We start from the raw sequence: 26,987 nt of genomic DNA, 5'->3' as shown, positions 1-26,987 counted from the left end.
GGGTGAGTCCCACAGCGGACCAGAGCCCTAACTGCTAAAAGACAAGGGCTGGGCTGGATCCGGCCAACATTACAAGGACAACCAACTGGTCCCATTCCTCAGTCTTGTGCTTTTAAAGGGCAGACGATGTGCCAACTATTTTAAAGCTCCAACACACTAATTCTGTAAACAATAACGGCTACAGCCTGCACACTGCGCACTGGAATGGATTCCTCAACTTGGCCTCATCGCTTATGCAGCTGATGAAACAAACACTGACAGCTTTTTTGCATTTGTAAAGGCCCCACAGCAGCTGTGGTGATCCCACCATAGAGCAATGAATTAAGCCCGAAACCCAGCTGGGTCTGAACAGAAGCCTTTTTTGCACAATACAGCAAGACTATCATTGTTAACCTAGGCATTATTGGGAAATATTCTGCATTACATTATAGGGCAGTTCTAACTCAATTCTTAAAATTAGCTCTAATAAGCAATTTTAATTTTAGTAGGAGGGATGTGGTGTTTGCTTTTGAAATGGCACAAGTATGTGTATAGGTTATAGGTACCCCACACAAAAGCAGCCCAGCAGAACACAGACATCCAGTTAAACACTGCCAAGTTTAAAATATTAACTCCTTCTTAGATATGCTCTCCTCCCTCTCTCACACACACCCCTCACTTCTTAATGGAGGTAAATATCTTACCCTGATAAATTCTGGGCTATTCAGCCACTGCAAAGAAAAAATTGAAGCTATATCAGGCTCCTCACTAGGCAGGCTAAAATTAATGACCTGAGCACAGAAGTCGAGTGGAACACAGAGAGTGCTTAAAACAAAAAAAAAAGCCTGATTAGCACCACCAGTAACAAAGTTTTTGGCGATGAACCTGAGCTCTGGGTAATAAATTTTAAGATTCCAAATGCCAACAGAAACACGGGAATTTGGCTTCCTGTCACCAGGAACCCAAAGAAAGGGAACATCCACAGCAAGATGCGCTGGGGAGCTCTCCACTTCACAGCAGGCTCCCAGCGACAGGGGGCCACGTGCCCTTCTGCCAGCTCACGCTTTCTCTGAAAGCTTAGAAATGCACAAAAATTGCCCAATAAGAGACCATAACATCTCAACAATCTCACACCTACAAGGGAAGAATAAATCTGTTCAATCAGAAATATCAAAAGAAAATATGTCAGTCACCACCCATCTTCCTTAAAAGAATTCTGTTTCTTCAAGGGGTTCATGAAGAAGGGCTCGTTTTCTTAGTGTTTCTGGTTTAACAGGCTTGGAAGGAACAAGAATATCAGGGAGAACTTCTAAGTGAACCATCATCCCAGTCCCCAAAGTCCCCTGACGATGGATGTCGAGAGGTCATCACAAGACAATCAAAACTAAAGGGCGGGGGAACTGAAGGGAAGGAAGGAAATCACACCACGCGGGAGCCAGGCCCTGGGAAACAGGGGCTGCATGGGGCAAAGGCTGGGGAAAGACGCATGTTCAGAGTCACCGCCAAAAAACACCTGAGCACCCACAGAAAGAACATCCTCCCATGATAAAACAGGAAGTGGCACCATGAAGCAAGTGGAGCAGACGGAAAAGAAGGTCACTGTCAGTAAAGAGTGGCAGTCAGCGGAGAGCAAGGCTAGGACCCACCCGCCAAGCCAAGAGTCCAGGCGTGCAGGGCCCGGTGAACCACTCAGCAGCAGTGTGTATGTGGCAGGCTTCTGTCGGATGACACTCACACACAGCCCACGTAACACGTGCACACAAATGTTAACATGGAAAGATGGACAGGATCCGAACGTCCAGCAGCTGAGGGATAAGCAACACAGTGTCACATGATTAAGCCTTTAAAGGAAATAAAACACCTATAAATGCTACAACATAGCATTTCTGGGATGCATCCACATTCGTGGGAAAGAAATCAAGTCACAAAAGGCCACATACTGATTTCACAGGATCCCATTCATGTGAAATATCCACAATAAGCAAATCCTCAGAGACAGAAAGATTAGTGGTTGCCAGAGGCTGGGGGAACCGGGGTGAGACGGGAAGTGACTACCACTGGGTATGGAGTTTCTTTCTCGAGTGATGAAAACGTTCTAAATTTGATCACGGTGATGGTTGCATCTATGAATATACCAAAACCCACAGAACTGTTTAAAAAAGAAATCACACTCACATCCAAAATTACACAGGAAAAGACTGAGATGCCCAAAAGGCCTCTCCATCTTGCTTTAAATTACCACTAACATGCCAAAAGAAAAACAGAACTGCCAAGAGAAATGGAAGGACTGGGAATACGAGAGGATGAGATGGAAAGCTAACAGGCTGACTGGCAGTTTGCTAGGGTCAGTCACCTATAGAAGTTCCTCAGAGCTAGTGGTGAAGCTTAGTGCTGCAGCTAGCATGTGTCAGGCCATCCCCAGCACTGGGTGGCAGGGGCCTACACATCCCAGCTACTGGGGAGGCTCAAGCAGGAGGATCATGAGTTTGAGGCCAGTCTCTGAAAACGTGGTGGGGAGCCCATCTCAATCAATCAAGAGCTAGGACAGGTGATTTTAACCTCCCAACTATAAAAACTGCAACTTTGGGTTTTCTATTTCCTTGAAGCTATATCATGGCTAAATTAAGAGGAGAGTCTACCATTTATAATAGACTTTAGATGACAGAGTAGAGTCGTTAAATTGTCTTTTCTTTGGTACTAGGAATTGAACTTTGGAGTATTCACCTCTGAGTTACAGCCTCAGCCCCTGTATTTTTTTTAAGACAGGGTCCGATGGGCGCAGGGGTGCATGCCTATAATCCCAAACTGGGAAGGCTGAGGCAGGAAGGACTATAAGTTCGAAGACAGCCTCCGCAACTCAGAAAGGCCCTAAACAACTTAGCAAGACCCTGTCTCAAAATAAAAGGACTGGGAGAGAGCTCAGTGGTAAAGCAGCTCTAGGTTCAATACCCAGTACCAAAAGAGAAAGAAGGAAAGAAATCTTTTAACACTCAACACAGAGAATTTTTGTTATTGATGGCAGGGAAGAAAGCAACCAGGAACGACATACCTTGAAAGGGAAAACACCACCCAAGTCTTCTTGGGTCACAAAGAAGAGAAACAAGCTGTTCTGCCTGGGCAAGAAGCGCGTAGCATCCTCTGCGCTTGACTGAGATGGCCTGTGTGCAAGGGGGTAAGGGGGATCCTGGTACAGCAGGTACCATTAAGGTCTTCGTTCGTACTAAACAAACTGTAAGTAAACAATGTTTGGCTGTAAAAGCTTTGCAAGTCAAAGATAATGGCCTGCTTTGGTAAACTGACTGTTCTTTATAATCATCATTATTTATACTCCCAAGGGGCTTCGCCTACTGCACCAATAAATCCGGAAAGAAAAAACATGACAACTTCAGCAAGTCTCATGGATGCAGGGGGGGGAAAGGGTTGGCCAAGGAGAAAATGCATTTCATCCTGGGATACGAGGGGGCTGGTACTGTGATGGTGTCAGGGTGTCCGATGAGAGAAGAAAGAGGAGAAAAAGCAGCTTCAGCTCCTTCAAATCGGACCCTCCTCCCCACCTCTGGCTTGCTGGGGCAAAAAAAAAAAAAAAAAAAAGCCATTTTATCAGCATCATTAGCATCCTCACTGATCCCAAGTGCAGTGGAGTGAACAGTGCCTTATCTCCTCTTGGAACTTGGTACAACGCGAAGCTCTGGAGCTCACGTAGCAGGAGTCCTGGGGAACTAAGCCAGGGTGTTTCTGCGGAGCTGGGGGGAAAGTCCGGCAGAATGAAAACAAGCCTGGCCTGACCTCTTCAACTATGAGACTTGGCCCTCGGCTTAGGTCCGCCCAGAGCCCAGACTCTGGGACTTCAGGCAAGCCAAACATGTTCTTTATTTAAAGGTTTCCTTTCACTCTGTCAGCCACCTTTCAGATTCCAGCTAAGTCTAAACCACAATGGTTTGGAATCCTAACAGGAGTTTTGAGGATTACAATGCAAAATGAGTATTTGAAAACATTTTTAAAGACACAGACATCTGACACATGTGGTACACCCACCAATCTCTCCCTCCAAAGTAACTGGGTTCAGAAGTTCATTATTAAATCCAGACCCACCCCAGCCCCCCTGCACTGTGGAAAAAAAGTGATAAACTGCATTGGCATTGAAGTAGAAATCTGATCTCTGCCACTCGAGAATGTAATCACCACTGGGGATTACTTTCATGCATCTTTAAAATTCTTCCAGATTACAAGTTCTTTCAAGGTGTCAATACAAACACTAAAGCACTACTTAGCAAAACTCGCCTTTAATTAAAGTCTTAGGTCAAGTTTTCAAAGCTGAAACAATGGGGAAAAAACCCTACTCAGCCCCCAAACACTGTTGATTTCAGAAAGACAACCACTTACTGCCCACATTTTAATCTGCTTGTCACTTTTGCGTTTACAAATTGAATTGTAGTTAAAGTAGCAAAAATTATTTGCTCCTGGGATGACAACTCATTGTTGCCCTAAATCCTTTTACAAATGATGACATGTGGCATACATAAACGATATACAATAAACCCACCTCAAAAACAAAAGATGGGGCTGGGGCTGGGGCTCAGTGGTAGAGTCTAGCATGTGTGAGGCACTGGGTTCGATCCTCAGCACCACATAAAAAGTGACTGTGTCTAGTCACAACTAAAAAAATTAAATTAAAAAAAAAAAAAAAAAAAAGGCATGAAACCAACTGAATCCCAGTGAAAAAGGCTGAAAACGGGTGGGGCCAAAGGTTAAACAAAAACACACTAAAGCCCACAGAGTGGTCAGGCCTGTAATCCCAGCAGCTCAGGAGGCTGAGGCAGGAGGATCTCAAGTTTGAGGCCAACCTCAGGAACTCAGTAGGGCCCTAAGCAACTTAGAGAGACCATGTCTCAATGTTAAAAATAAAAAAATAAAAAAGGGGCCGGAGATGTGGCTTAGTGGTCAAGCACCCCTGGGTTGTATCCCCAGTGCCAAAAAAAAAAACAAAGCCACGCTAAAATAATTAGACAATTAAAAAGCTGGGGTGTTCCTGACCACCACATTCCTCAGACCCATTCCTAATTGCACAGACAAGGACTCTTGGCAGAGCCCCACAACATTTCAGGATCATCCAATATTTAGAAACCAAGCCCGGTGTGCACTGGGCATCTTTCAAGGGCAGAGGCCTCTGCCACTGGGCACCATCAGTCTGAAAAGGAGCTGCGGGGCGTGTGGAAGGCCAGGTTCGGTGATGTCACCGCTCCAGCGGAGGCAAGACGACATAACCACAACCCTCCCAGGCAGATGAGAACCATGTGCTACCAATTTAACTGGGCGCCCAGACCAGGGCTCCTTATTAAATGCCTTCCATTCACACTGGCTCTTTCATCCTCCAACATCAAGACCTTATTACAAGCTGAAAATAGAACAGACGCAGCCCCAGTGCTCCGGGCAGAGCGGGAGCGGGAAAGGGGGCAATTTGGGTAAAACCAATAAGCTCTAAGTTCCACCTCATCTCTAAAGAGAATGAAAAGGCGGCAAGGAAGCGCGTCCCAAGGCGCGCTCAACCAGCACAGGAGACAGCCAGCTGAGCACCCACAGCAGCTCGGTCTCTGTCCTGTCCCCAGATAACCAGGGTCTGCTGTCCCCAGCAATAACCCAGGCCGTTCTCTCCTCGACCTTGAACCTGGAGAATTACAGCCACAAAGACCTGTAGGACTTAGAATAGCACAGATTTAGATAGTGACCCCTAACTTCACGTGTTAACATTTGGTTCTGCCGCCACCACAATGACCTGGAGGGACCAACAACGGGATTGTTAATTCTTTATCTTTATCTTTATCTGTCTTACAGATAAAGAAACCCAAGACCACAAACAGGTCAACAGCCTCAAGTCCGGTCTGACTCCGCTGCTCCCCACAGGGCTCTGCACCCCTGTGCAATTAAACTCCCCTCCTAGGATAATGGCACAGTCCTACAGTCACTGACACCACAACAAACATTCCAAGACAGTGGGAGGACAATGTCCTCATCACACAAAGCCCACCTCACAAACAGGGCTGAAGATGCAAACAATGGGAATTACTCCAGTATCTCCTCACAAAAACAGGAACCTCATAAACATAAAAAACGCCATTGTACAATGACACTCTCCCCTTCCCACACCAACAGAGCCTCTGACTAAACAGCACATTGTGTTCTTACAGCACTTTTGTTTTACAAAGTGCTTTCACATATCTTATCTCATTTAGTTCTAAATGCCCTGAGAGCCGACAAGGAAAGAAAATAGAAACTTAAATAAAACCCAACTGACATCTTTACTACTCCTTACAAGTGCCTGTATTGGTTTTTAAAAGCCAACAAACAAACCAACCCGCAGGTTCCACACTGCATGTGGAACCGTAAATTAGTATGGTCTCTCTCCAAGAAAGCAATGTGGTACCAGGGATCAAAAGGTAAACACAGGTACTTCTGAGTCAGTAATGCCACACTCAGGAATTTGGAGTTACATGCAAAAAAAAAAAAAAAAAAAAAAAATTCAAAACACATCAGTTGGTGCAGTGGCCTTAAACCTGTGGAAAAGCCATCAAGGGAGACATGTAAAGTGACACACATGTCAACTAAGTGCCTTGTAGCTATCAGAAATTACTGTTATGATAACTGAGGTTAAGATATAATAGCAAAAAGCAGGTAATGAGCTCCTGTATGTAAACTATATATGTGCAAGTGGAGGAATATCCAGCATGGGATTTCAATAATTTTTATCTCTGAGTACTTGATCACAGCCAAACACACATTTTCACAAGGGGAAATGCTACTGGCTTAATTAAGGTTTGGGGATTACGCGTGAACTTTATTTTTCGAAGAAAATGAATCGATTTCTGCAGTTACCATGGACAACTGAGAATGCACCTGGAAGGAAGAAGAATGTCAAAGACCAGTCCAAAGCAGGCAACAGGAAAAAAGGCCTTCTACTGGAGCAGGGGCTGGATTTCACATCCTGGCTGCCTCGGATAAAAAGTGTGACTGGTCATCTAACCATACAGGAGTCACCAGAGCTATAAAATAAGGAGTCTGAAATTCTGATTCATTAATTCCATCTTTCCCCACTAGATCCACAGCAATTCCCTGCTGCTTCAAGGTAGTCTGATTTACTCCTCTACGACGGTACACCATCTCTCTGTGACACAGCACTGACCCACAATGATTTAAAATTCAGCCTCTACTTTTGAGGAAGTTAATAGGGTGACAGCTGTTTCAGCAAGTAACTCCAGCGCCCAGAAGTAAGGTGGGCAGAGCCCAGCCAGAGAAGAGCAGCTGGCCGATCAGGGCAAGAAGGTGGCGGTTGCCCATAAGGCCTTACTTAGGCACTTCCTCTGCCAGTGAAGGACCAGGACTTGCAAAGTTAAAAAGAGGCTGGGCTCAGCAGAAGCCCAGAGAGGGTGGAGTGCGTGGGGGCAGGAAAACCCAAGGTAGAGTAGGAAGGGCTTGATGCCGGGGTCAAAAGAAACTTGGTTCACACTTGATCCCGAAGGCCACAGGAGTCACTGAAGGACATGTTCAGATTTTCAGTCCGGAGGATTATTCCTAAGAGATCTGCTTTAAACACCTTTGGTTAAACATCTGTGCACGGATTTAGTGCCACTCTAATCTTAATTCTCAATCTATCCCTCTTTCTCACTCCCGACCCAGACCAGGCTGGGAGTCAAATGTTGGCTTTGAAAATAGACATTCAAGTTCACCACCCAACCAACAAGGGGTGGAGGTGGGAGGAGATTACACGGCCTTTTTTTTCCTTAAGAATAAGGAATTGAACCCAGGGGCACTCTACCACTGGACCACATCCCCAGCACTTTGACTTTTCGTTTTGAGACAAGGTCTCCTAAATTGCCTAGTCTAGTCTCAAACTTGGAACCTTCTGCCTCAGCCACAGAGTAGCTGGGATCACAGACATGCACCCCTGCACCAAGCTTCTCCTTACCTTTAAACTCTCGTTCTAAATCCTGATGTATATCTGTTGCTTGCTCTGAATTCACAGGGTTCATTTATTTCAGAGTTGGCAAGAAAGGCCACTGGCAGCCTGATGTCTTCAAGTTGGTCATCTCCAACTGTGTAATAATACCTGAGCATTTGCACAGCAGTATGCAGTTTACAAAGTGCTTTCACATCAAAAGTCTCCCTGGTTTTCTCCCAGCAACAAGCCTGCCAGGTACATGGAACAAGTTTTCTGGATGAGGAAGTAGTTCAGTGAGGGAGTTTCTTGCCCGATGACACACAGTCAGCTTAACAGAGAGCCAGGCCTTAACTCAGCTCACATTCCCAATCTCGCCCATTACTGCAAAAGTCCCCCGTACATTTAGAGAAAGACTGAGGCCTTTTCGTGCCCAAAGCCCACGAAGTGGTAGTAATAAAGCGCACACACACACACAAGCCAGCGCTCCACTGCCTAACAGAACGAGCATTCATTCAGCACCCCTGCAAACTGATGGAAGGAATAAATGCGAGAAACACATGCTCGGCTCAGTCCTAATCCCTTCTCCTTCCCTCCTGGCACCTGTTTCTGCCCCCACAGGCACCAAACATTCAACAGCTGGCAGAAATGAGAACCAAGAGATAATTCGCACCACCACCCTAGACTGAGCCCTCACCAAAATGGTAGTTAGGAAAACAATAGACAAAAAGCCCCCAGACTTAAAGAGAAAGCAACAAAACAGATGCCAGAAGATCTCCCACGTTCAGCCATTAGAAATACCTGGGCTGCTGCTTCAGTATGAAGCAGAGGGCTGCCTCCTGACTGGCAAGACACCACAAACCCACCCTCGCTGCTTCCTCCACCCCAGAAAAGTTGCGGGAAGAATTCCTCCTGTTTGGCCAGGCAAGGTGGCTCACGCCTGTGACCCCAACAACTCCAGAAGCTAAAAGCAGGAGAATGACAAATTTGAGGCCAGTCTCAGCAACTTAGGAAGACCCTGTCTCAGAAACAAACAAGCAAACAAAAAGTGGCGGGGAGTGGGGGCACTTAGCTCAATGGTTAAGTGTCCCTGGGCTCGATCGCTAATACTAAAAAAAAAAAAACTTTAAAAATTAAAAGAAAAAAATAAAAAAACAGTACAGTCAGGCGTGACAGCACACACCTATAATTACACCTACAAAGGTATCACAGGTTTGAGGCCAGCCTGGGAAATTTAGTGAGACCCTGTCATAAAATAACATTTTAAAATGTCTCGGGATGTTACTTAGTAGTAAAGCAATTGCCTAGCATGCAGGAGACCCTGAGTTCCGTGCCCAGGGCAGCCAAAACAAACAAACAAAACAGAGCGGCAAGTCCCAACAGGTACTGGGATATCAGCTCTTCTTCCAAGGATGACTCAGAGACAGCCAGCTGGGGATAAGCGGGTAGCTCCACCAACTGGTGCTTCAAAAAACAACAAACAGGACTGGGGGAGGGGGCATGGAGCTCAGTGGAAGAGCACTTGCCTAGCACGTGGAGGCCCCGGGTTCATCCCAAGAATCACCAACAAAACACACACACACACACACCTTCCTGATTCTTGGAAACTGAAAAGGGGGGGAAATTATCTTCGCTTCCCAAACTTTAAGCCAAAAGCCTCTCTGAAGGCTGGCAAGAGCCCTTTAAGGCCTTTTCTCCCCTTTGCAGAGCAACATGGATCATTCCCTTCACCTATTTCACCTGAACTAAGAACCACAGACAACAGAACACAGTGGTGCTCACCTGTAACCCCAGCTACTCAGAAGGCTAGGGCAGGGCTTGCAAGTTCCAGGCCTGCCTCGACAATTTAGAGATTCTCTCAAAATAAAAAATAAAAAGGACTGGGGATGAAGCTCAGTGGTAAAATGACTCTGGGTTCAACCACCAGTTGGGGGAGAGGGAAGGGAAAAGGCAGAGGAAGAGATGCAGCCTTTAACCATGTGAACAGCCTTGGTCTTCCCTTCTGTAAAATGGACTCAAAAGCCCCTTTTCTCTTGTGAACGTGCTAGAAACCCTCCATAAATGTGGGCGGTTATTTCAGAATTAGCTGGATCTTCACAATGCTTTCAAAAACGGCGGTATTATGTGGCAGCTCAATCAGGGCGCTTCTGGCTCAATTCTTCAGATGGCAGAGAGAGCCCCCAGGGGAGATGGCAGCAATCTCACAACAGTGGAACTGGGATTAAGACAAACTGGGAGAAGTGGAAAGAGCCCTGGAGGCCTAGAGCTGCAGGCTAGGCTCTGTCTGCTTCTGTACAACACTGCCCCTTTCCTGTCCTGACTCTAAGAAAGCGAAGACAGGTGGGGCACAATAGGGCATGCCTGTGATCTCAACTGCTCAGGAGGCTGAGGCAGGAGGATCCCAAGTTCAAAGCCAGTCAGTAAATTAGCGAGGCCCTAAGAACTTGGTGAGACCCTGTCTCAAAAACAAAACATAAAAAGAGCTGAAGATGTGGCTCAGTGGTTGAGCACCCAAGTTCAATCCCAGGTACCAAAAGAAAAAAGAAAGCAAAGACAAAAGCCACCCTGGTAAGAAGTTAGGGGAACAAGTCCTAAAAGCAGGCAGGATTATTAATACCAGAGAGCAAGATGGTGGTCACTTCCTCCTAGGGTCCACTTTCAACCATTTTATTCTGAATCGGACTGAATGGAAAACCTCATTAAGAAGGTCTAAGATTTGTACCTCAAGAAGCTAAGGCAGCGGGGGTCACAAGTTCAAAGCCAGTCTCAGCAACTCAGGAAGGCACTAACCAATTTATTGAGACCCTGTCTCAAAAACTAAGAGGAGGATGGAAGGGGATATGGCTCAGTGGTTAGGTTCATGAAGGCACACACCTGTAATCCTAGACACTCAAGCTGAGACGGAAGGATTCAAGTTTAAGGCCAGCCTCAGCAACTTTCTCAAATCACTTAGCAACTGTCTCAAAATAAAAAATAAAAAGGGCTGAGGATATAACTCAGTGGTAGAAGTTCACATTTTACCTGTGCATGGTGACATAAACTAGAACTAGATAGAATCTAATTTATGTTTGAGAATTAAAGCTGAATACATTTAGAAACATGATTCTCAGAGTAGCAGGAACAAAAGTTGGCTAGTGAATGGGGAAAAAGTTTGGTAGGCAAGAAATTTGTATTTAAAAAATAAGACAAAATTACTTTTCTACCTTAAACATACAACTGCACTTTTGTTGGCTAATCTTTTCATACAGAGTCATGGTCTTATTTCTGAGTATGAAACTTCTTTGAGGGTTGTTTCAATGTTTTTTAGTTGAGGAAGATGTCTGTGTGTAACTGAAGTTTGGGTCTTAAAACAATGATCTGGGGCTGGGGGTATGGCTCAGTGCTAGAGTCCTAGCATTCTGGGAGGCTCTGGAATAGACACCCAGTCCAGCAAAAAAATAAAGGGGGTGGGGTCAGGGATGAATTGCAAAGCGTTGCATGCAGAAGAATCCAGAATCCACAATCTTTTAAATAAATGTCTGGCCCACATAGAAAATTTAATAGCCCTGGTTTTTTGTTTTTAAAGTAACCGACTTTTATCAAGTCTTCTCCCAAACAATCAACTTAAAGTTTTCATAGAAACCAATTCTGTTCACACTCATTTCAAGGTTTACATAATATTTAATTGCAATTACAATAAGAAGCCCAACTGGAATAAGCAGATTTGGGAACAAACAATTGACACTTGGCAAGCCTTCTGGGTAGGAGCCAAAGGGGACAGAGGGACATCCCAGAGCTGCCCACTGGCCAGAAGCTGTGTGCTGGGGTAGCAGCCAGCAAGTTCTGCATTCAAAGGCAAGTAAATTGGGTAGGTGGAAGGTGGTTAGGGGAGGTGAAACTGTAAACGTGGGGAGGCCTGGACCGGTACCATGAGGAGGATTAGAACAATACAACCAGAATTCAGATGAAAATGTCAGGAGCCTGAATGAGCCCACCATCAAGAGGGAGTGCAGAACATTAGATTAAACCACTCCAAGGCTGGGAACATAGCTCAGTGGCAGAGCCCTTGCCTAGCAAGAGGGGAGGGCCTGGGTTCCATCCCCAGTACACATAAATAAATAAATAAATAAATAAAAAAACTCTCCAGTTTAGCCTTTACCAAGTGTTTATATACTAGGCTTAGTATGAGTTTTTCCTTGTCTTTTTTGAAAGGAAAAAAAAAAGAAGTCCTACTTTTTCTACTTTGAATGTAACAGATACCAGTTATATACTCCAGAAGATTTTCTCGTTCCAAAAGAGGAAAGTTTAAGTAACCTTTGGAGCAGGGTATATATTAAGACTGGAATATTTCCAAAGCACTTGGAAGTGAATCAATTGCCCTTCACCCAGCAACAGGGACTGGTTTAACCAACTATGATTTATGTCCTCTAAGTACAAAAGAATTCAATTTTGGTTGGCTATTTCGGGCAGCAGCTATGAAGACATACAAGTCTAATATTAGTTACAGTAAGGTAATGACACAGGTAATAATAAACCAAGCTGAACTTATCACGACAAAAGTTATTTCCCATTTTGAATTTTAGTGACCTGCTTTGAACTTGACTGTACTACTTCTGTACCCTCTCTATGCTGCAGGTGCTTTCTGCAAGGTGATCACTGCTCAATTCCCTCCACCCTAGACTTGCCATGAACAAGACGAGGTTTTTCACTATTAGAAACAAGGAGAAAGAAAGCCATGTGAACACCCCAGGAAAGAGGAAATGGGACATTTAAGTAACTTATCCAAGTTTTTCCCCCATAACTGCAAAATAACCTTTTTGGATAATTTCTGTTGAAGAGGTACAAAAATAAAAACCAAAAAGTTCAGCCAGGTACACGCACCTGTAAACCCAGCCACCCTGGAGGCAAGAGGATCATATGTTCAAGGCCAGCCTGGGCAACTTAATGAGACCCTGTCTCAAAAATTTAAATTAAATACATACATACATACATACATAAAAGGGCTGGAGATGGGTCGATCTTAGTGGTAGCGTGCCCCTGGTCCAATCACCAGTACAACCAAAGAATCATAAATCCAAAACGCTTTACTTTGTTTCTTGTAGTTCTTCCCACTTTTTTCTTTACCATTTTACATAGTTTATTGCAAATTCTGCCTTTGAATCTTATTAAGCACACTTCTTCCAGTTTTGAAATCACACTGCATTTTTAAAATCAGGAAACTAGATACTTAAAACTTAACAGCTTAATGGTACAAATTCTGCTTGAGCTGTCCTAGAAAGCAAACTGGTAACTGGGTTTTCACTTCAACTACATGAATCACACCTTCAATGTGGCAGAGATTTTATTTCAAACTCATACCTGCTGTAAAACTAAGACCAAATGGTTGTGAAGCCTGGCTATCCTGTTATTCTCCCGAAGACTAACCCACCAGTGGAGTGATGGAAATGGGAGAAAACATTCGCAGAGCAAAACAAGCAAGTTTTATTGTCCAAGTGGATTGGGGCTCTAAAAGGCAAATGTTTCCAGTTATTTAAGGTACTGTAGTGGGAGTCGTGCCCGACACAATTAAGACGAGATTATGTTGCAATTTATGAGCTTCTCAAGGACGTCATTTAATAAGAAATATAACAATCATTTCTCCCAAAGCCTACTATCTACAATCACACCCCCAAATTCTGCTTTGCTAAGGCAATAAACGAAATGGCAACTCGGCAGGCATCTAGGGCTTTTGAGACCAATTGTAGGAAACATGCTGCCTTCCACTGGTTGGAGTAATAAGGCCACCTTACATATAAAGAAACACTCCGTTTTACATCTTCCGTCCACAAGATCGTATTGATGACTTGATTAAGTAACCAAGGCAGGTAATTTCGTATTTTACAGAAAAATGAACGAGACAATATGCGAGTCATTTGTTCTACTAAGAACTTAGCAAAGAGCACCTTCAGACTCAAAAGTCCCGTGTTTGGCTGGAATTGTAACCCAGTGATAGAGCTCTTGCCTAGCATGCACCCCTGGATTTGATTCCCAGTATCGCCAAAAAAAGGAAAAAGAGTAAGTCCTGTGCTCTTCTGAACGGACAAATCTTCCCTCACTCCCCCCCGCCCCGCCAAGAAAACCCTCGGTAGGCAAAGAGCTGACAGCAGGAGAGCCCCTCCACCTGATCCTGCAAGGCTACCAGAAAGAGCAACAGTTGCTGCCCTGCAGCATCGCTCTGAAAAGCATGCGACCACATCCTGCAAGACACCCCAACACGACAAAGTGGCCAAATGCACAACACGGTCCTCCCAGAAAGGAAAACTTTCCCTGAATGCAGTTTCCTCGGTTTTCATTAGCACTGCCCTGGGCGAGGCGGCCACAGTGGAAACGCAGGACCACCAGGAGGACTGAAGTGAGGAAGTGAAAACATTCCTGCAGAAAGGAGGCGCCTCCTCCCTGCTCCCCACCCGCTAGGAGGCTTCAGAACCCGGCCCGGGGCACTGGCTCGGGGACCAAAGGCTCGGGCCGCTCACCTGGCCGGGCGCGCGGCACTGCGCGGCGGAAGGCGGAGGCGCGGCGCATCCTGCTGCTCTTCCTCCTCCTCCCACGCCGCGGCACCTCTCCGCGGAAGCCCCCGCCCCTGCAGCCCCGCAGCGCTGGAACCTCCCGCCCGACTTTTGACGTCACGGAGGAGGAGGGAAGGTTCCACCCGGGCCCGTCCCTTTGTGACGTCACAATGACAACAGAACGCGGCCGGGAGCGGCCGGGAACCGGGAGCGGCGGGGGGCGGAGGCAGGGAGCAGGGCGGGGGCGCGGCGCGCGGCGGGGGAAGGACCGGGGGGCGGGGAGGGGGCGCGCTGACGTCTCGCCGGCTTAACCTGTTGCTCTCGAGACTGCGCCGGAGCCCGGGGGAAGGCCGCGGGGCGCGGGCGGGACGGCCGCCGCCGCCGCCATGCTCGGCCGTGCGCACGGTGGGGGGCGCCCGTGCAGCTGTGCGCGCCGCGCCCCCGCCCGGCACGCCCCCGCCCGCGCCCCCCGCCCGGGCCCCGCAGGCCGCGCCGCCCCGCGCCCCACCCACTCGCCCGCCCGCCGGCCCGCGAGCCGGCTCGGGGCGCCCGGCGCCCGCCCGCAGCCCGGAGCCTGCCCCCTACAGGCCGCGCGCGCGCCCGCCGGCCGGGCCCAGCCCGCCGCGACCCCCGCGCGCCCTCCCCGCCGCAGCCGGCGCGGCTCGTCGGGAGCACGGCTCCGCTCCCGCAGCGCCAGCTCGTGCTCTGCCGCCGCTGCGGGCCGCGACCGGACGCCCGAGCCGACACGACCCGCTGGCCACGGGCAACACAAAAAGCCCACCCCACGCCGATCTCCAACTCGGCGCGGTCCGGGGGGGGGGCGGTTCTTGTCCAAGTTCTACCCCATCTGCTTTGTGGCTGCACCCGAAACGGACGTGCCCCGGGAAGGCGTCCCCGCTCCGAGGCACGGTGGTCTCCATGCAGTTTCTACAGCCCGAGTTTAAACTAGTCCTTTGCATTCTACCCAGCCCTCTGCAATGCGGATGCATTTTAATTCTTAAATTCTTTATGGAAGAGCTTTGTAAGTTGAGCTTGATTATTTAGCCTTGCATTTCTTTCATAGTTGAAGTTTACGTGTCTAGATTAGGATCAAGCCTCCAGAAGAGGCATTCGGCTTTTCCATTAAATACATTTTTCACAAAACCACTGCCCCGAAGGTCATCTCCCATTACACACTCCCCATTGATCAGAAAGGGAAAATATTAATATCAATTTGTCGAGTGTGGAGTTAAATAAAACTTTGTTATAACGTTGTATTCCTGATGTATGTTCATTTGACCTTTTTTCTTAAAAAATGAGTTCTTTTCTTTAAAGCATGCAGCTAATCACCGATCACTAGAGAGCATATTTGGTTAATCCCTCGGTCCCCCTCTTTGCTCCCTCCCCTCAAACTTAAAAAAAAAAAAGCCACCATACACAAAACAAAAACAATCGCCATGCCAATCAAAACGTAGCTGTACTATGCACAAAACAAATTTAACTATTCCGAACCATTTAAATCTCTGAATAATCACCTAATTTCAGAAACCCAGTTAACAGAGATAAATTATTTATAGTCGTAAATGCAGTCACACACATACTTAAAAACGTTAGCCTCAGTGTCTTTTACCCCTAAAACTGGAAACCATGAATTTTTTTAAACAAAACCAGTCTCATTATTAAAGTCAATCCCAACAAATGCATTCCCTGTAACATGATTCCCAACTGGTTCACGGTGCAAACCAGATAAGCCAAACGACCACATACATTAAATTTCATGTGCCAGTGCAAGGGGAAGATCGCCATAATCGGACCCTCGATTGCAACTTAAAGGGTTTCCAACACACACGCCTCACACGATTCTCCAAATAACATTAATAATAATAACAAAAGCTCATTTGCATGCAAAGTGCAATATGGGGCCAAATCCGCCCGAGAATGCAGTTTACTTACATTACCGCAGCCCCCCCACCCCAAGCTCCACCAAAATCCTTTGCCTTTCATCTAAAACTACATTATGTTTGTGTCATTCGAGGTCAATTTATTCACTTGAGGTATCTCTACACCAATCTGTTTTTTCAACCAAACTAGGCAGACACGACTTTGCCTGAAAAGCCCTCTTTCAGAAAAGAAAGAAACAGCCTTATCGGACGCTGTATTTAAAACCCTTCAGCTGCAGAATTATCTATAAACTTGACATTCACAGCCATTGCTTAAAACTGCAAGTCAAAGGATGTGTTGTTAGGAGCACTTACGTATTTCTTCTGAATGATATTCCTCTTGGGTCTTTCCTTGCTCATTCTGAGATCCAAATGCTGATTGCAAAAGGGGACAATTGCTTCATGAATTTAAAGCCGTCAGAAATTTGCAAAAAAATATCCTGGTGGTTTTTATTGTTGTTGGTGGTGGTTGATCTTGTAATCCGACTTTTCTTCCTCTTCCCCCAAAGCCAGATTCGCCTTGAAATAAATCCGAAATTGGGAAGAAAAAAAAAAAAAAGAGCCAAAGACGAACGAAGCAAACAAAAAAATTTCACTTTAGTAAAACACTCATAATGGAAAATTTCCCCCGAAACACATATACACACACAAAAAAAAAAAAAAAAAAAACCGACGCCCTTCACTCCCCCCCTTTTTCCTCCAAAAACTACATCAGCGAAACGTGAAGGTCCTTAGTGTCTGATCTGTAGTTACATCTTGGAAAAGAAAAGGGAAAGATAAATAAAAAATGTTGGAAGTCACGTTTGTGCTGCAGCAGCAGTGCGAGCAGAAGAGTCAACTCCAGCGGCGGCGGCGGCGGCGCAGCACCACAGCGAGGGCTCGCCGAGTCTCTTTTTTCCAAGCGCCCTAACCAATGAGAGAGAGGCTATCCAGCCCAACTTTAAATGGACTCTGCTTTTATACAAGTTAGGGCTCCTCGGGCAATTCCCCGCCGCACGCCAGCCGAAAACTCCCACAGCTGAGCCACCGGGCGCCCGCCTACCCCGGCGCCCACCGCCCCTGGCCCAGTCCAGAAGACCCCCGCAGCCCCGTCGACCAGGCACCCAGGAGGCCTCGACGAACCCTTCCCAGGCGAGGGTTCCGGCGTCGCTCCCACGCCGAGGCCGGGCGTGGAATTGAGAGAGGCTCCCTAGCTCAATGCACGGCACGCTCGGTCGCTCCACCTCAGCCCCTTTTCCCTGCTTGCCGCTCACCCCACAGCCGCCACACGCGAGCCCCCGCCACTGCCCTCGCGTCTACCTGCAGCCGGGCAGCTGGGTACCAATGCCCCAGGACGCCCGGCCCCGGGGACAGCCGCCTATTCCCGGGGCACCTTAGAATGGTCCCCTTGATCTTCTGGAAGTTGTAGTCCCCCGACTACAAAATGGCTATGGCCACGGGAGCTGGGAACTACGATTCCCAGCCTGCCCCGCGGGGCCTGTCACTCAACTCCCCTCCCTGCTCCCCGCCCCCTCCCCGCGCCGGCCCTGCCAACAAACGTTTGGACGTGTCCCGCGTGCGACACTGCTAGAGGCTGGCTCGGGATTGGCCGGCGGGGCGTGTGGTCCGCGAGCGAGGAACTCCCCACGCCGGCCCGCCCCCGGCCGGCCCGACCCCTCCCCCGGCGGCGGCCGCCCGCCCCGGCCCGCGCCCCGCCCCCACCCGCGGCGCGAACCGCCTGTGGAATCGAGGAATCGCGCGCGCGCCGCCCGCCGCGGCGGGGGAGGGACGCGCGGCTTCCCCGGGGAAGGCCTCGGAGCGTGGCGGCGCGGGGGGCGGTGTCAGGGAGGGGTTGGAGCCCGTCCTAAGGAAAACTGGGCCACGCACCAAGAGGAATCCTCGGTGCGAACTCGTTGATCGGCGGCGCCTGCTGCTTCTGCCGTGCAGCCGGTGTCACCTCAGGACAGCGCCGCGCGTATTTGCACAGAGCGTGCGGCGGGCGGCCGGGGTGGTCCGAGGTCGCCCTTGCGCGCGGCCGCGTGGGTCGGCCGCCGGGGCTCGGCCCGCGAGCGCGCCGGTGGCCCGGAGTGACGCCCTGGCCGTCCTGGAAACACCGGCGGGGACCTGCCTTGCGCGGCGTCCGCGGGCGCGATCAAACGCTGAGGGGAGATGAAGTGGAATATGGAGACCGGGCCACTTCGACCGGCGAACTGGAGGCGCATCGGGAACCGGGGACACCGGCGGCCGCGCGCACGGCCTGCGCCTCACCTGCCCCAGCCCTGCCCTGCACCTGGTCCCCGAAGCGGGGCAAGCAGCAGGCCCGTGCCGCTCTGCGGGCCTTCGCCGTGGGAATAACTTTATGCAGGCTCGCTTGGCCCCTCTGCATTGTGAATGCCCTGTTTTTAGCCGAGGCTTCAGTATTTTTCAGTGATCTGTTAGTCTAGCCTCTGAATAAAAGGAAAAGCAGGCTAAAAGCTCCCTGGCCCACATGCCTGCATGTTTTATTCTTTGCACTCCTTTGCTTGCTTCAAAAGTATAAACACCTGAGCAAACACAACTGTTAGATTTTATTTATTTAAAGTGTTTGAAGAGATAATCACACTGTCTAGGAAGGTCTAAGAGACTGCAGATAAGAGCCCTGGATTCAAATGGCGCTTAGGCAGCTTCCTAAAAGGCAACTGGATGGCCTCCCAGCCTGTCAGTTTCCTCATCTGTGAATTACTGCTGACAGACCTCGTGGGGAGGGTTACATAACAGCTTTAACCTTAGCTCAGAACCAGGCAGTCACTGGAAGCTCTCAGTAAACGAAATAAAATGTCTTTTTAAAAGCCCTTTCGTTATCACCGTTAGCTACTCAAAAAGTCCGAATGCTTTCTGAAATAAATAATTTTGGATTATGTCCATCTCACGATCAGAGAAATAGACTAATGCACCTTTGAATCCTAAATTGCAGAACTTGGTCAGTTTACTGTGAAAGATCCAACAGAGCAGATCCCATTTTATAGTTTTTGACCACCCAGGTGACTTCATGGTGAGTTTGCCACGAGGTGTTTTCAAAAGCCTGTCTCCTCATCATGACCTGTGTTCTAGGGACTGCTTCTCCACAATGTTCTTTTTAAACGGCTTTCTGCACGTTGATGTCTGATCTGTCAGGACCCAGGCAATTTTTGTTCCTTTTACTCTGGGGGTTGAACCCAGGGGTGCTTTACCACTGAGCAACATCCCTGATCATTTTTGTTTTTTTTTTTTTTGGTTTTGAGACGGGGGTCTCACGGAGTTGCCCAGGCTGGCCTACAAACTTGAAAACCTGCCTCCCAAATTGCTGGAATTACATGCATGTGCCCACTGCACTGGGTTCCCAGGCTACTCTTAACAAAGGTGAGTTTCTTCTGGGCTTCTGGATTCTGGGCCTGTGAATTCCCCTATTTGGCCACCATGTATGAAAGGCCATTGTATTTATTACCAGAGGCCTGAGGGCAGGGGAAAGGAAGGAATTTGCTCGTTTCCAAAAGATTTGGATAATATAGTGTTGTTTTCCCTGAAAAGGTAAATAGATTGCCTTCTTTCAAAGTCTCTTTTGTGGAAGTAACTGGCTCCTGATGAGCTTCTCTTCCCTGTCATTCTGGCCAGGCCAAATGCTACCTTTCTTTGCTGTTTCCTCCTCTTTTTGATTTCCCCTAAGTCTAATTCTCTCTCCTGATTGGTAACACCACAAAACAGTCTTTGGGGGAGGGAATCTCTCCCTAGGTACTGTTGATTCCATAGAACTATGTGCTGCCACTGTCCTTATTGCTGAGGGCTCAGGCAGCCCAAAGGCCTTTGTAAAGAAGCACACAACTCAATAGAAAAGACAAATTTTTTAATCAATCATGGCACCTACAAAAAGTCGCAACGTGAAAAAGGGACTTAAAGAGAACACAGAGCTGAAATGATCAGGGATTGAAGAGTTTCAAGGATCCACAGGGTTTCCCTCCATTGAAGAATGCAAACATACCATCCATTTGCACTTTATTCTATGTCCCCAGCTCTAAATAAAAAATCAGCTCCCAAAAGTCAGAGATGGTATTGTCTGCTTCTCACATTCTCCCCAAAGCTCCAGAAACTTGATAGAATTTGAAAAGCGTCCAGTTAATGCTTACAGCTAAATATTTCACCAAGACTATAATGTCCAATTAAACAGTTGCTAGACTTTGGGTCTGCCATCATCATCTCGAATTCATTAGGGAACATGGCTATTTTTCCTTTTGCATTCTCCAAATCCATTATAGTGTTGTATGTTCCTCAAGACCCATAGCTCCAGTCCTAGCTCCAAATAAGCCTAGCTGCTTGACCTACTCTCCTTTGATTTATTTATTTAGGTACTAGGGATTGAAACCAAAGGCACTTAACCACTGAGCTACATCCCCAACCTTTTTATCTTTTGAGACACGTTCTCACTAAATTCTTTTTTTTTTTTTTTTGGTGCTGGGGATCGAACCCAGGGCCTTGTGCTTGTAAGGCAAGCACTCTACCAACTGAGCTATCTCCCCAGCCCCTCACTAAATTTTTTTTTTTTTTATTGTAAACAAATGGGATACATGTTGTTTCTCTGTTTGTACATGGCATAAAGGCATACCATTTGTGTAATCATAAATTTACATAGAGTAATGTTGTTTGATTCATTCTGTTATTTTTTCCCTTCCCCCTACCCCTCCCACCCCTCTTTTCCCTCTATACAGTCCTTCCTTCCTCCATTCTTGCCCCCCTCCCTAACCCTAACTCTAACCCTAACACTAACCCTTCCCTCCCCCCCCTCACTAAATTCTTTAGAGTTGAATTGCTGAAGCTATCCTTGAACTTTTGATCCTCCTGCCTCACCCTCCCAAGTGACTGGGATTATAGTTGTGTACCACAATACCTGGTAACCTGGCTCATTTCCTAAATTTTTTCTTGAAGTGGGTACTGGGAATTAAACTCAGGGGCACTCGACCACTGAGCCACATCCCCTTCCCCAGACCTTTTTGTTTGTTTGTTTGTTTCTGTTTTTTGTGTGTGTGATGCTGGGATTGAACCCAGGGCCTTGCACATGCGATGCGAGCATTCTACCAACTGAGCTATATCCCCAGACCTCCAGCCCTATTTTGTATTTTATTTAGAGACAAGGTCTCAATGAGTTGCTTAGCGCCTCGCTTTTGCAGAGGCTGGCTTTGAACTCGTGACCCTCCTGTCTCAGCCTCCTGAGCTGCTGGGATGGGCATGCGCCACCATGCCCGGTTTCGTTTCCTTTTTAAAGATCACGGTTTGGTGGTATTATTTTTTGCAGTACAGGGATGGAACTCAGGACCTTGCACAACTCTCTACCACTGAGCTACATCTCCCAGCCTGGCCTACACATTTCTGAATTCTTTTTTCCTTTAATCCTTTCATCTTTCTGCTACATTTTTTGAGTTTTAAATTCTTGTTCTGAGCCCAGCGTGGGGGCACACACCTGTAATTCCAGAGACTTGGGAGGCTGAGGCAGGGACCATAACAAGTTCCAGTGAGACCTGTCTCAAACTAAAAAAATATAAAGGGCCTGGGATGTTACTCAGTGGTAGTGGGCCCTAGGGTTCCACTCCTAGTACCACCGGGGGGATCTTAATCTATATTCTATTTTTTGATTGTATCATTTCTATATCTTTTCCCTCTTAATTAAATAAAAAATGTCATGGAGCCATGATTTATCTCATTGAGGCAGCCATTGGCAATGAGGCCAATCACAGAACTGGAGTCAGATGTTTCACTATCAACTCTGAGTGACCTTAAGCCATGAACTTGACCCATCAGGACCTCAGGTCCATCATCTATAAAATGAGAGGATTTTATTCAATTATTTCCAGAGACATTTCTGGATCTAACAGGCTCTAATTTTACTTTGACCTCTGTACAGTGCTTTCTTGGTCTCACAGTGCCCGCGCCTATGTAGACTTCAATCCACAATTGTAAGAATTGCTAGGGAAAGTTTCTTTACTCTTGTGGGTTATGAATTTCCTTATTAGAATCTTATATTTGCCTGGTGCAGAGGCACACACCTGTAATTCCAGTGGCTTGGGAAGCTGAGGTAGAAGGATCCCAAGTTCAAAGCCAGCCTCTGCAATTTAGCAAGACTCAGTCTTAAAATAAAAACACAAAAGAGCTGGGGATGTGGCACAGTGCTTAAGCATCCCTAGGTTCAATCCCTGGATTAAAAAAAAAAAAGAAAAGAAAAAGAGCCTTCTATTTATCTGTGATAACTACTGATATCTTTCATTTGTATAATTTTTCAAAGTATTTAAAGCACGCTGTCTTAATAATTTCATTTAATCTTTAGACAGCCAAATCAACATAGGTATGATCATCTTCACTCTTTCCATATGACAAGAAAATATTAAGAGGTTGTGATTTCCTCAGGATCACACAACTAGCAGGGTGGACCAGCCAGGGGTCAAACCAGGGCTCTTTGCTCGCATGCCCTTTTTAGGTGACCTCCCTGGTTTTCCAAAGTGTGATCTAAGACACATTATTCCATGAAATGTTATTCAATGTACCTGCAAAGGAAAAGATTCTTTGATAAAATGAATTCGGGAACTGGTAACATACAAACCCCTGATTATTTTGTTTTCTTCTGTCTCATTTCTGGTACTGGGAACTGAACCCAGGGGCGCTCCACCCTGAACTGAATCCCCAGCCCTTTTGATTTTTCATTTTGGGACAGGGTCTCACTAAATTGCCTTGGCCAGCCTTGAACTTTCGACCCAATTCTCCTGCCTCAGCCTCCTGAGCAGCAAGTAGCTGGAATTACAGGCATGCACCCACACAACCAGCTCCGATTATGTGTTTTTGTTGTTTTGTTTTTGCAGTGCTGGGGATCAAACGGAAGGCCTCACACGTGCCAGGCAAACACTGTGCCACTGAGCCATGTCACAGCCCCTGATTATGGTTTTAAGACTTCCAAAGGCGGCTGGGTGCAGTGGTGGACACTTGTAATCCCAGCAGCTCATGAGACTGAGACAGGAGGAACACAAATTCAAGGCCAGTCTCAGCAGTTTAGCAAGGCCTTAAGCAATTTAGTGAGATCCTGTCTCAAAAGAAAAACAGAAAGGGCAGGAGTGTTGCTCAGAGGTAGAGCAGCCAGTACCAAACAAACAACAACAAAAAACTTCCTAAGGAGGACATATGGTTTTTCAAATTTATTTGGTGACAATTTTTTTTTTTTTTTTTTTTTTTTAAGGAGCACACACCTGTAATCCCAGCAATGGGAGGTGGGGGAGGCTGAAGCAGGAAGATTTCAAGGACACCCTGGGCAACTTCATGAGACCCTGTCTCAAAATGAAAAATAAAAATGGCTGAGGAGATAGCTTAGTTGTAGAGGCATCCCTGGGTTCAATCCCCCCTACCACACACACACACACACACACACACACACACACACACACAAAGAAGAAGAAAAAGTAAATAAATTTTTAAAAAGAAGGAGCTGATTTCCACAGAACAGTTTCAGAGACATTTCACCTAATGGATTTATGCTTCATAAATGATTGCTGACTGACAATAATTCTTACCTAGCGACTGAACACCTTATGTGAAGGTTCTAATTTTATATAGGTCTATCTTCATATGTGGGGGAAGGGATCCAGGAGGAGGGATGTGAAAAGCATCTTTGACTGACATCAGGTTTATAAATAACTATGAGCCAGTATACTCAGAGGGTGGGAGCTTCTATTGAAAGAAGGTAGAACAGCTATTTCAAGCCAACTGAGATTTGCAAGAGTATTTTAAAACACACCGACCAGGAGGTAAACCCAGAAGTAAACAGCCATCCTAAGAGTGAGTGATGTCAAAGAGACCTTCATTCTTTTTCTTAGTCAGTGCTTCCTGTCCCTGAATTTACAGTCGTATTTGTCAACCCTCAACAGAATGCCACAGCACAAACCAGAGACGAACAAATGATGTTTAAGAATCTTCTGACTGGTTGGACCTCAGTGATACAAGTCTCTGAAAGTCTCCAGTTCTGATACAAGTCTCTGAAAGTCTCCAGATTATTTAAAATTTTTGGACTATCATCACTATTCTGCTTAGATTGTATCTTGTGTTATTGAAACAGAACTGGCCCTGATTCAGAAACTCTGGTAAGTCAGCCAAGACGGGAAACCTGCAGTTCCTAAAAATAGAAGTTACTGCTCATCATAGCACTGTACTTTGTGTTGGGGGGGAGGGCAATTTATCAGTGATCAACAGATTCACAGGGATCACTATGCGGAAGCTGAGGCAGAGATTACATGGCTCCGCTAGGAAGATGGGGAAAACGGGAGAGGACTCTACTAGTGGAGACACCTTCCACAGAAGGGGAAAGAAGCTCAAATGAAGATGGCTAATGGCAAAGGGGCAGCGGGGTTTGATTCACCTCCATGGAAATCCAGAGTGGCAGTTAGATGGTGCAGATGATGTCCACCTTCTTTCCTTCTCTTTCTCCCTCCATTCATCTCTGCATTTCTTTCTCCCATCAGGAGAAAAACAGCCAGGGAAGATCACTCCAAAGAAAACTCTTCTTTCCCACCCAGGAAATGGGGTGGAGCAGATTTGTTATCAGAGCACTGGGAGAAAAATACTCTGGGCAACAACAACACAAAAAAGCAATAGCAATCAGGATTCGCCACAGAAGCCCTTAGTTCTTTCCTCCATCAGAAACTTCACTAACCAGGAGCCTGGGGGATTCACTGATTCCGGACTAGTCAAGCTCCATCAGGTCTCCTGTCCCTTGGCATTCACAAGTCTTGGAGCTGAGGGAAAGGTAGACAGGGAGGTTAAGGGTTAGAGCCCTCTGTACAACCTGTTGTGAGTTTCAAGATCATGGTGACTCTTGGCCAACCCTCAGCTGAGCAGACCTAGATTCCCTCCTCGCTCAAGTGTCTTCCCTACTTCCTCTGACAAGGGCCCCATAGGCTGAGGTTTTCAGACACAGACTGCTGCACTATCAGACCCCACTGCCCAGAGCTCCTGTGAATCCATGGTCTGCTAAACCGGAAGCCCATCTCCTGACACACTGGCATGTGCCCAGCTGATATTGTGTTTTGTAAAACTTTAAAGTTACCAAACCCTGCAGTTCACCTACACCTTTAGGGACATTCAGATCATCTCCATTTCTGATCCTAAACTCAGAGTAAAACAGAGAATATTCATACACCCGCAGTTGCCCAATGACTAAAACTTACTAGATTATTAATTTCCAGCTCTTTGCTTTTCTCTCAATAGTAATTTTTTTTTTTTTTTTTAAAGTAGCCAGGCACAATGGTGCTTACCTGTAATTCCAGATACTCCAGAGGCTAAGGCAGGAGGATCAAAAGTTTGAGGCCAGCCTGGCCAATGTAGGTGAGAATCTGATTTAAAATAAAAAATATAAAGGGGTAAGGATGTAGCTCAGTCATAGAGCACCCCTGGGTTCAATCCCCAATACAAAAAAAAAAAAAAATCCAATGTAGTTATTGAATATAGTACAGTTTACTAGCAAGAGTATAGGAAATCGGAACATTTCGAATTTCGTCTCAGCTTTTTATGACCTTGGGCAAGTCACTTTTCTAGACCTCAGTTTCTTCACTTACAAAACAGGGGGTCAACCTAGATGAGTCTAAAGACTCTTCCAAATCTAAAAGCCATGACTATATGTGCAAAGCAAAACCAATTTTGGTCATTGGTGATCATACCATCATGGTTAATATTATAAATCTTGCGTACTGTTGTGAATTCTTGTGTGTGTATATGTGTCAGTGGTGGGAGGGGATTCTGGGGATTGAACCCGGGGGTGCTCTATCACTGATCTATATCCCCAGTCCTTTTTATCTTTATTTTGAGCTGGTGTCTCTCTAAATTGCCCAGGTGAGCTGGGCACAGTAGCACATGCCTATAGCAATCCTAGCAACATGGGAGACTGAGGCAGGAGGATCACGAGTTCCAGGCCAGCCTCAGTGAGGCACTAAGCAACTTAGAGAGACCCTGTCTCAAAATCAAAAATAAAAAAGACTGGGTTTATTGCTCAGTGTAGAGCACCACTGGATTCAGTCCCTGGGGGAGGAGGGAGAAAGGGAAGAAGGGATGGGAAGGGAAGAGAAGTAAGGGCAGGCAAGGGAAAGGAAGGGGAGGGCAACCAATGACAGGCTGAGGTAGAAGGATCCCAAGTTGAAGATGACTTTTTTTTTGGGGGGTGGGCTACCAGGGATTGAAGTCATGGGCACTAGACCACTGAAGCCACATCCCCAGCCCTTTTCTTTCTTTCTTTCTTTCTTTCTTTCTTTCTTTCTTTCTTTCTTTCTTTCTTTCTTTCTTTCTTTCTTTCTTTCTTTCTTCTTTTTTTTTTAATATTATTTAGAGACAGGGTCTCACTGAGTTTCCTAGCAACTCGCTGTTGCTGAGACTGAAGTTGACAATAACTTTTTGGATTGCTGTGCAGTGCTAGAGATCACACCCAGGACTCCCTGCAAGCTACGCAAGCACAGGCACTGAGCTACATTCCCAGTCCTTGACAATAATTTGAAAAGCCAAACATGAGTGGCCTTTACAGCCCCCAAAGCAACTGGTTGATTTTATTTATTCACAGTCCTAATTATTACCTAGGTGAAAAGAGGCACTTATCATAATATCTCCTCTCTGGCATGTATGGCCAAG

The 26,987-nt window shown here is 46.7% G+C and overlaps 1 protein-coding gene and 1 long non-coding RNA gene across 3 annotated transcripts in view; one reads left to right on the top strand and one right to left on the bottom strand.

Moving 5' to 3' along the window:
- JARID2 (jumonji and AT-rich interaction domain containing 2) overlaps nt 1–17,337 on the bottom strand; it is a 281,609-nt gene extending 264,272 nt beyond the window's left edge. Inside the window, exon 1 of one of the 2 annotated variants that reach the window (XM_079147058.1) lies at nt 16,668–17,337. In XM_079147058.1, coding sequence (XP_079003184.1) covers nt 16,668–16,712 — 45 coding nt within the window. In that variant the 5' untranslated portion in view covers nt 16,713–17,337. Of the gene's footprint in view, nt 1–14,400; nt 14,547–16,667 lie in introns of those variants that run through there. The other variant, XM_079147059.1, reaches the window with a different exon arrangement.
- Nucleotides 17,338–19,029: 1,692 nt separating this feature from the next.
- Nucleotides 19,030–23,715, top strand: LOC306665495. Its single transcript, XR_013765050.1, has 2 exons — nt 19,030–19,709; nt 23,560–23,715. It is a non-coding gene; the product is annotated as an uncharacterized lncRNA (long non-coding RNA).
- The last annotated feature ends 3,272 nt before the right edge of the window (nt 23,716–26,987 follow it).

Source organism: Sciurus vulgaris, assembly GCF_902686455.1.
Source record: "Sciurus vulgaris genome assembly, chromosome: 7".
Taxonomy (NCBI): Eukaryota; Metazoa; Chordata; class Mammalia; order Rodentia; family Sciuridae; genus Sciurus; species Sciurus vulgaris.
This window is presented reverse-complemented; position numbering and strand designations above follow the sequence as displayed.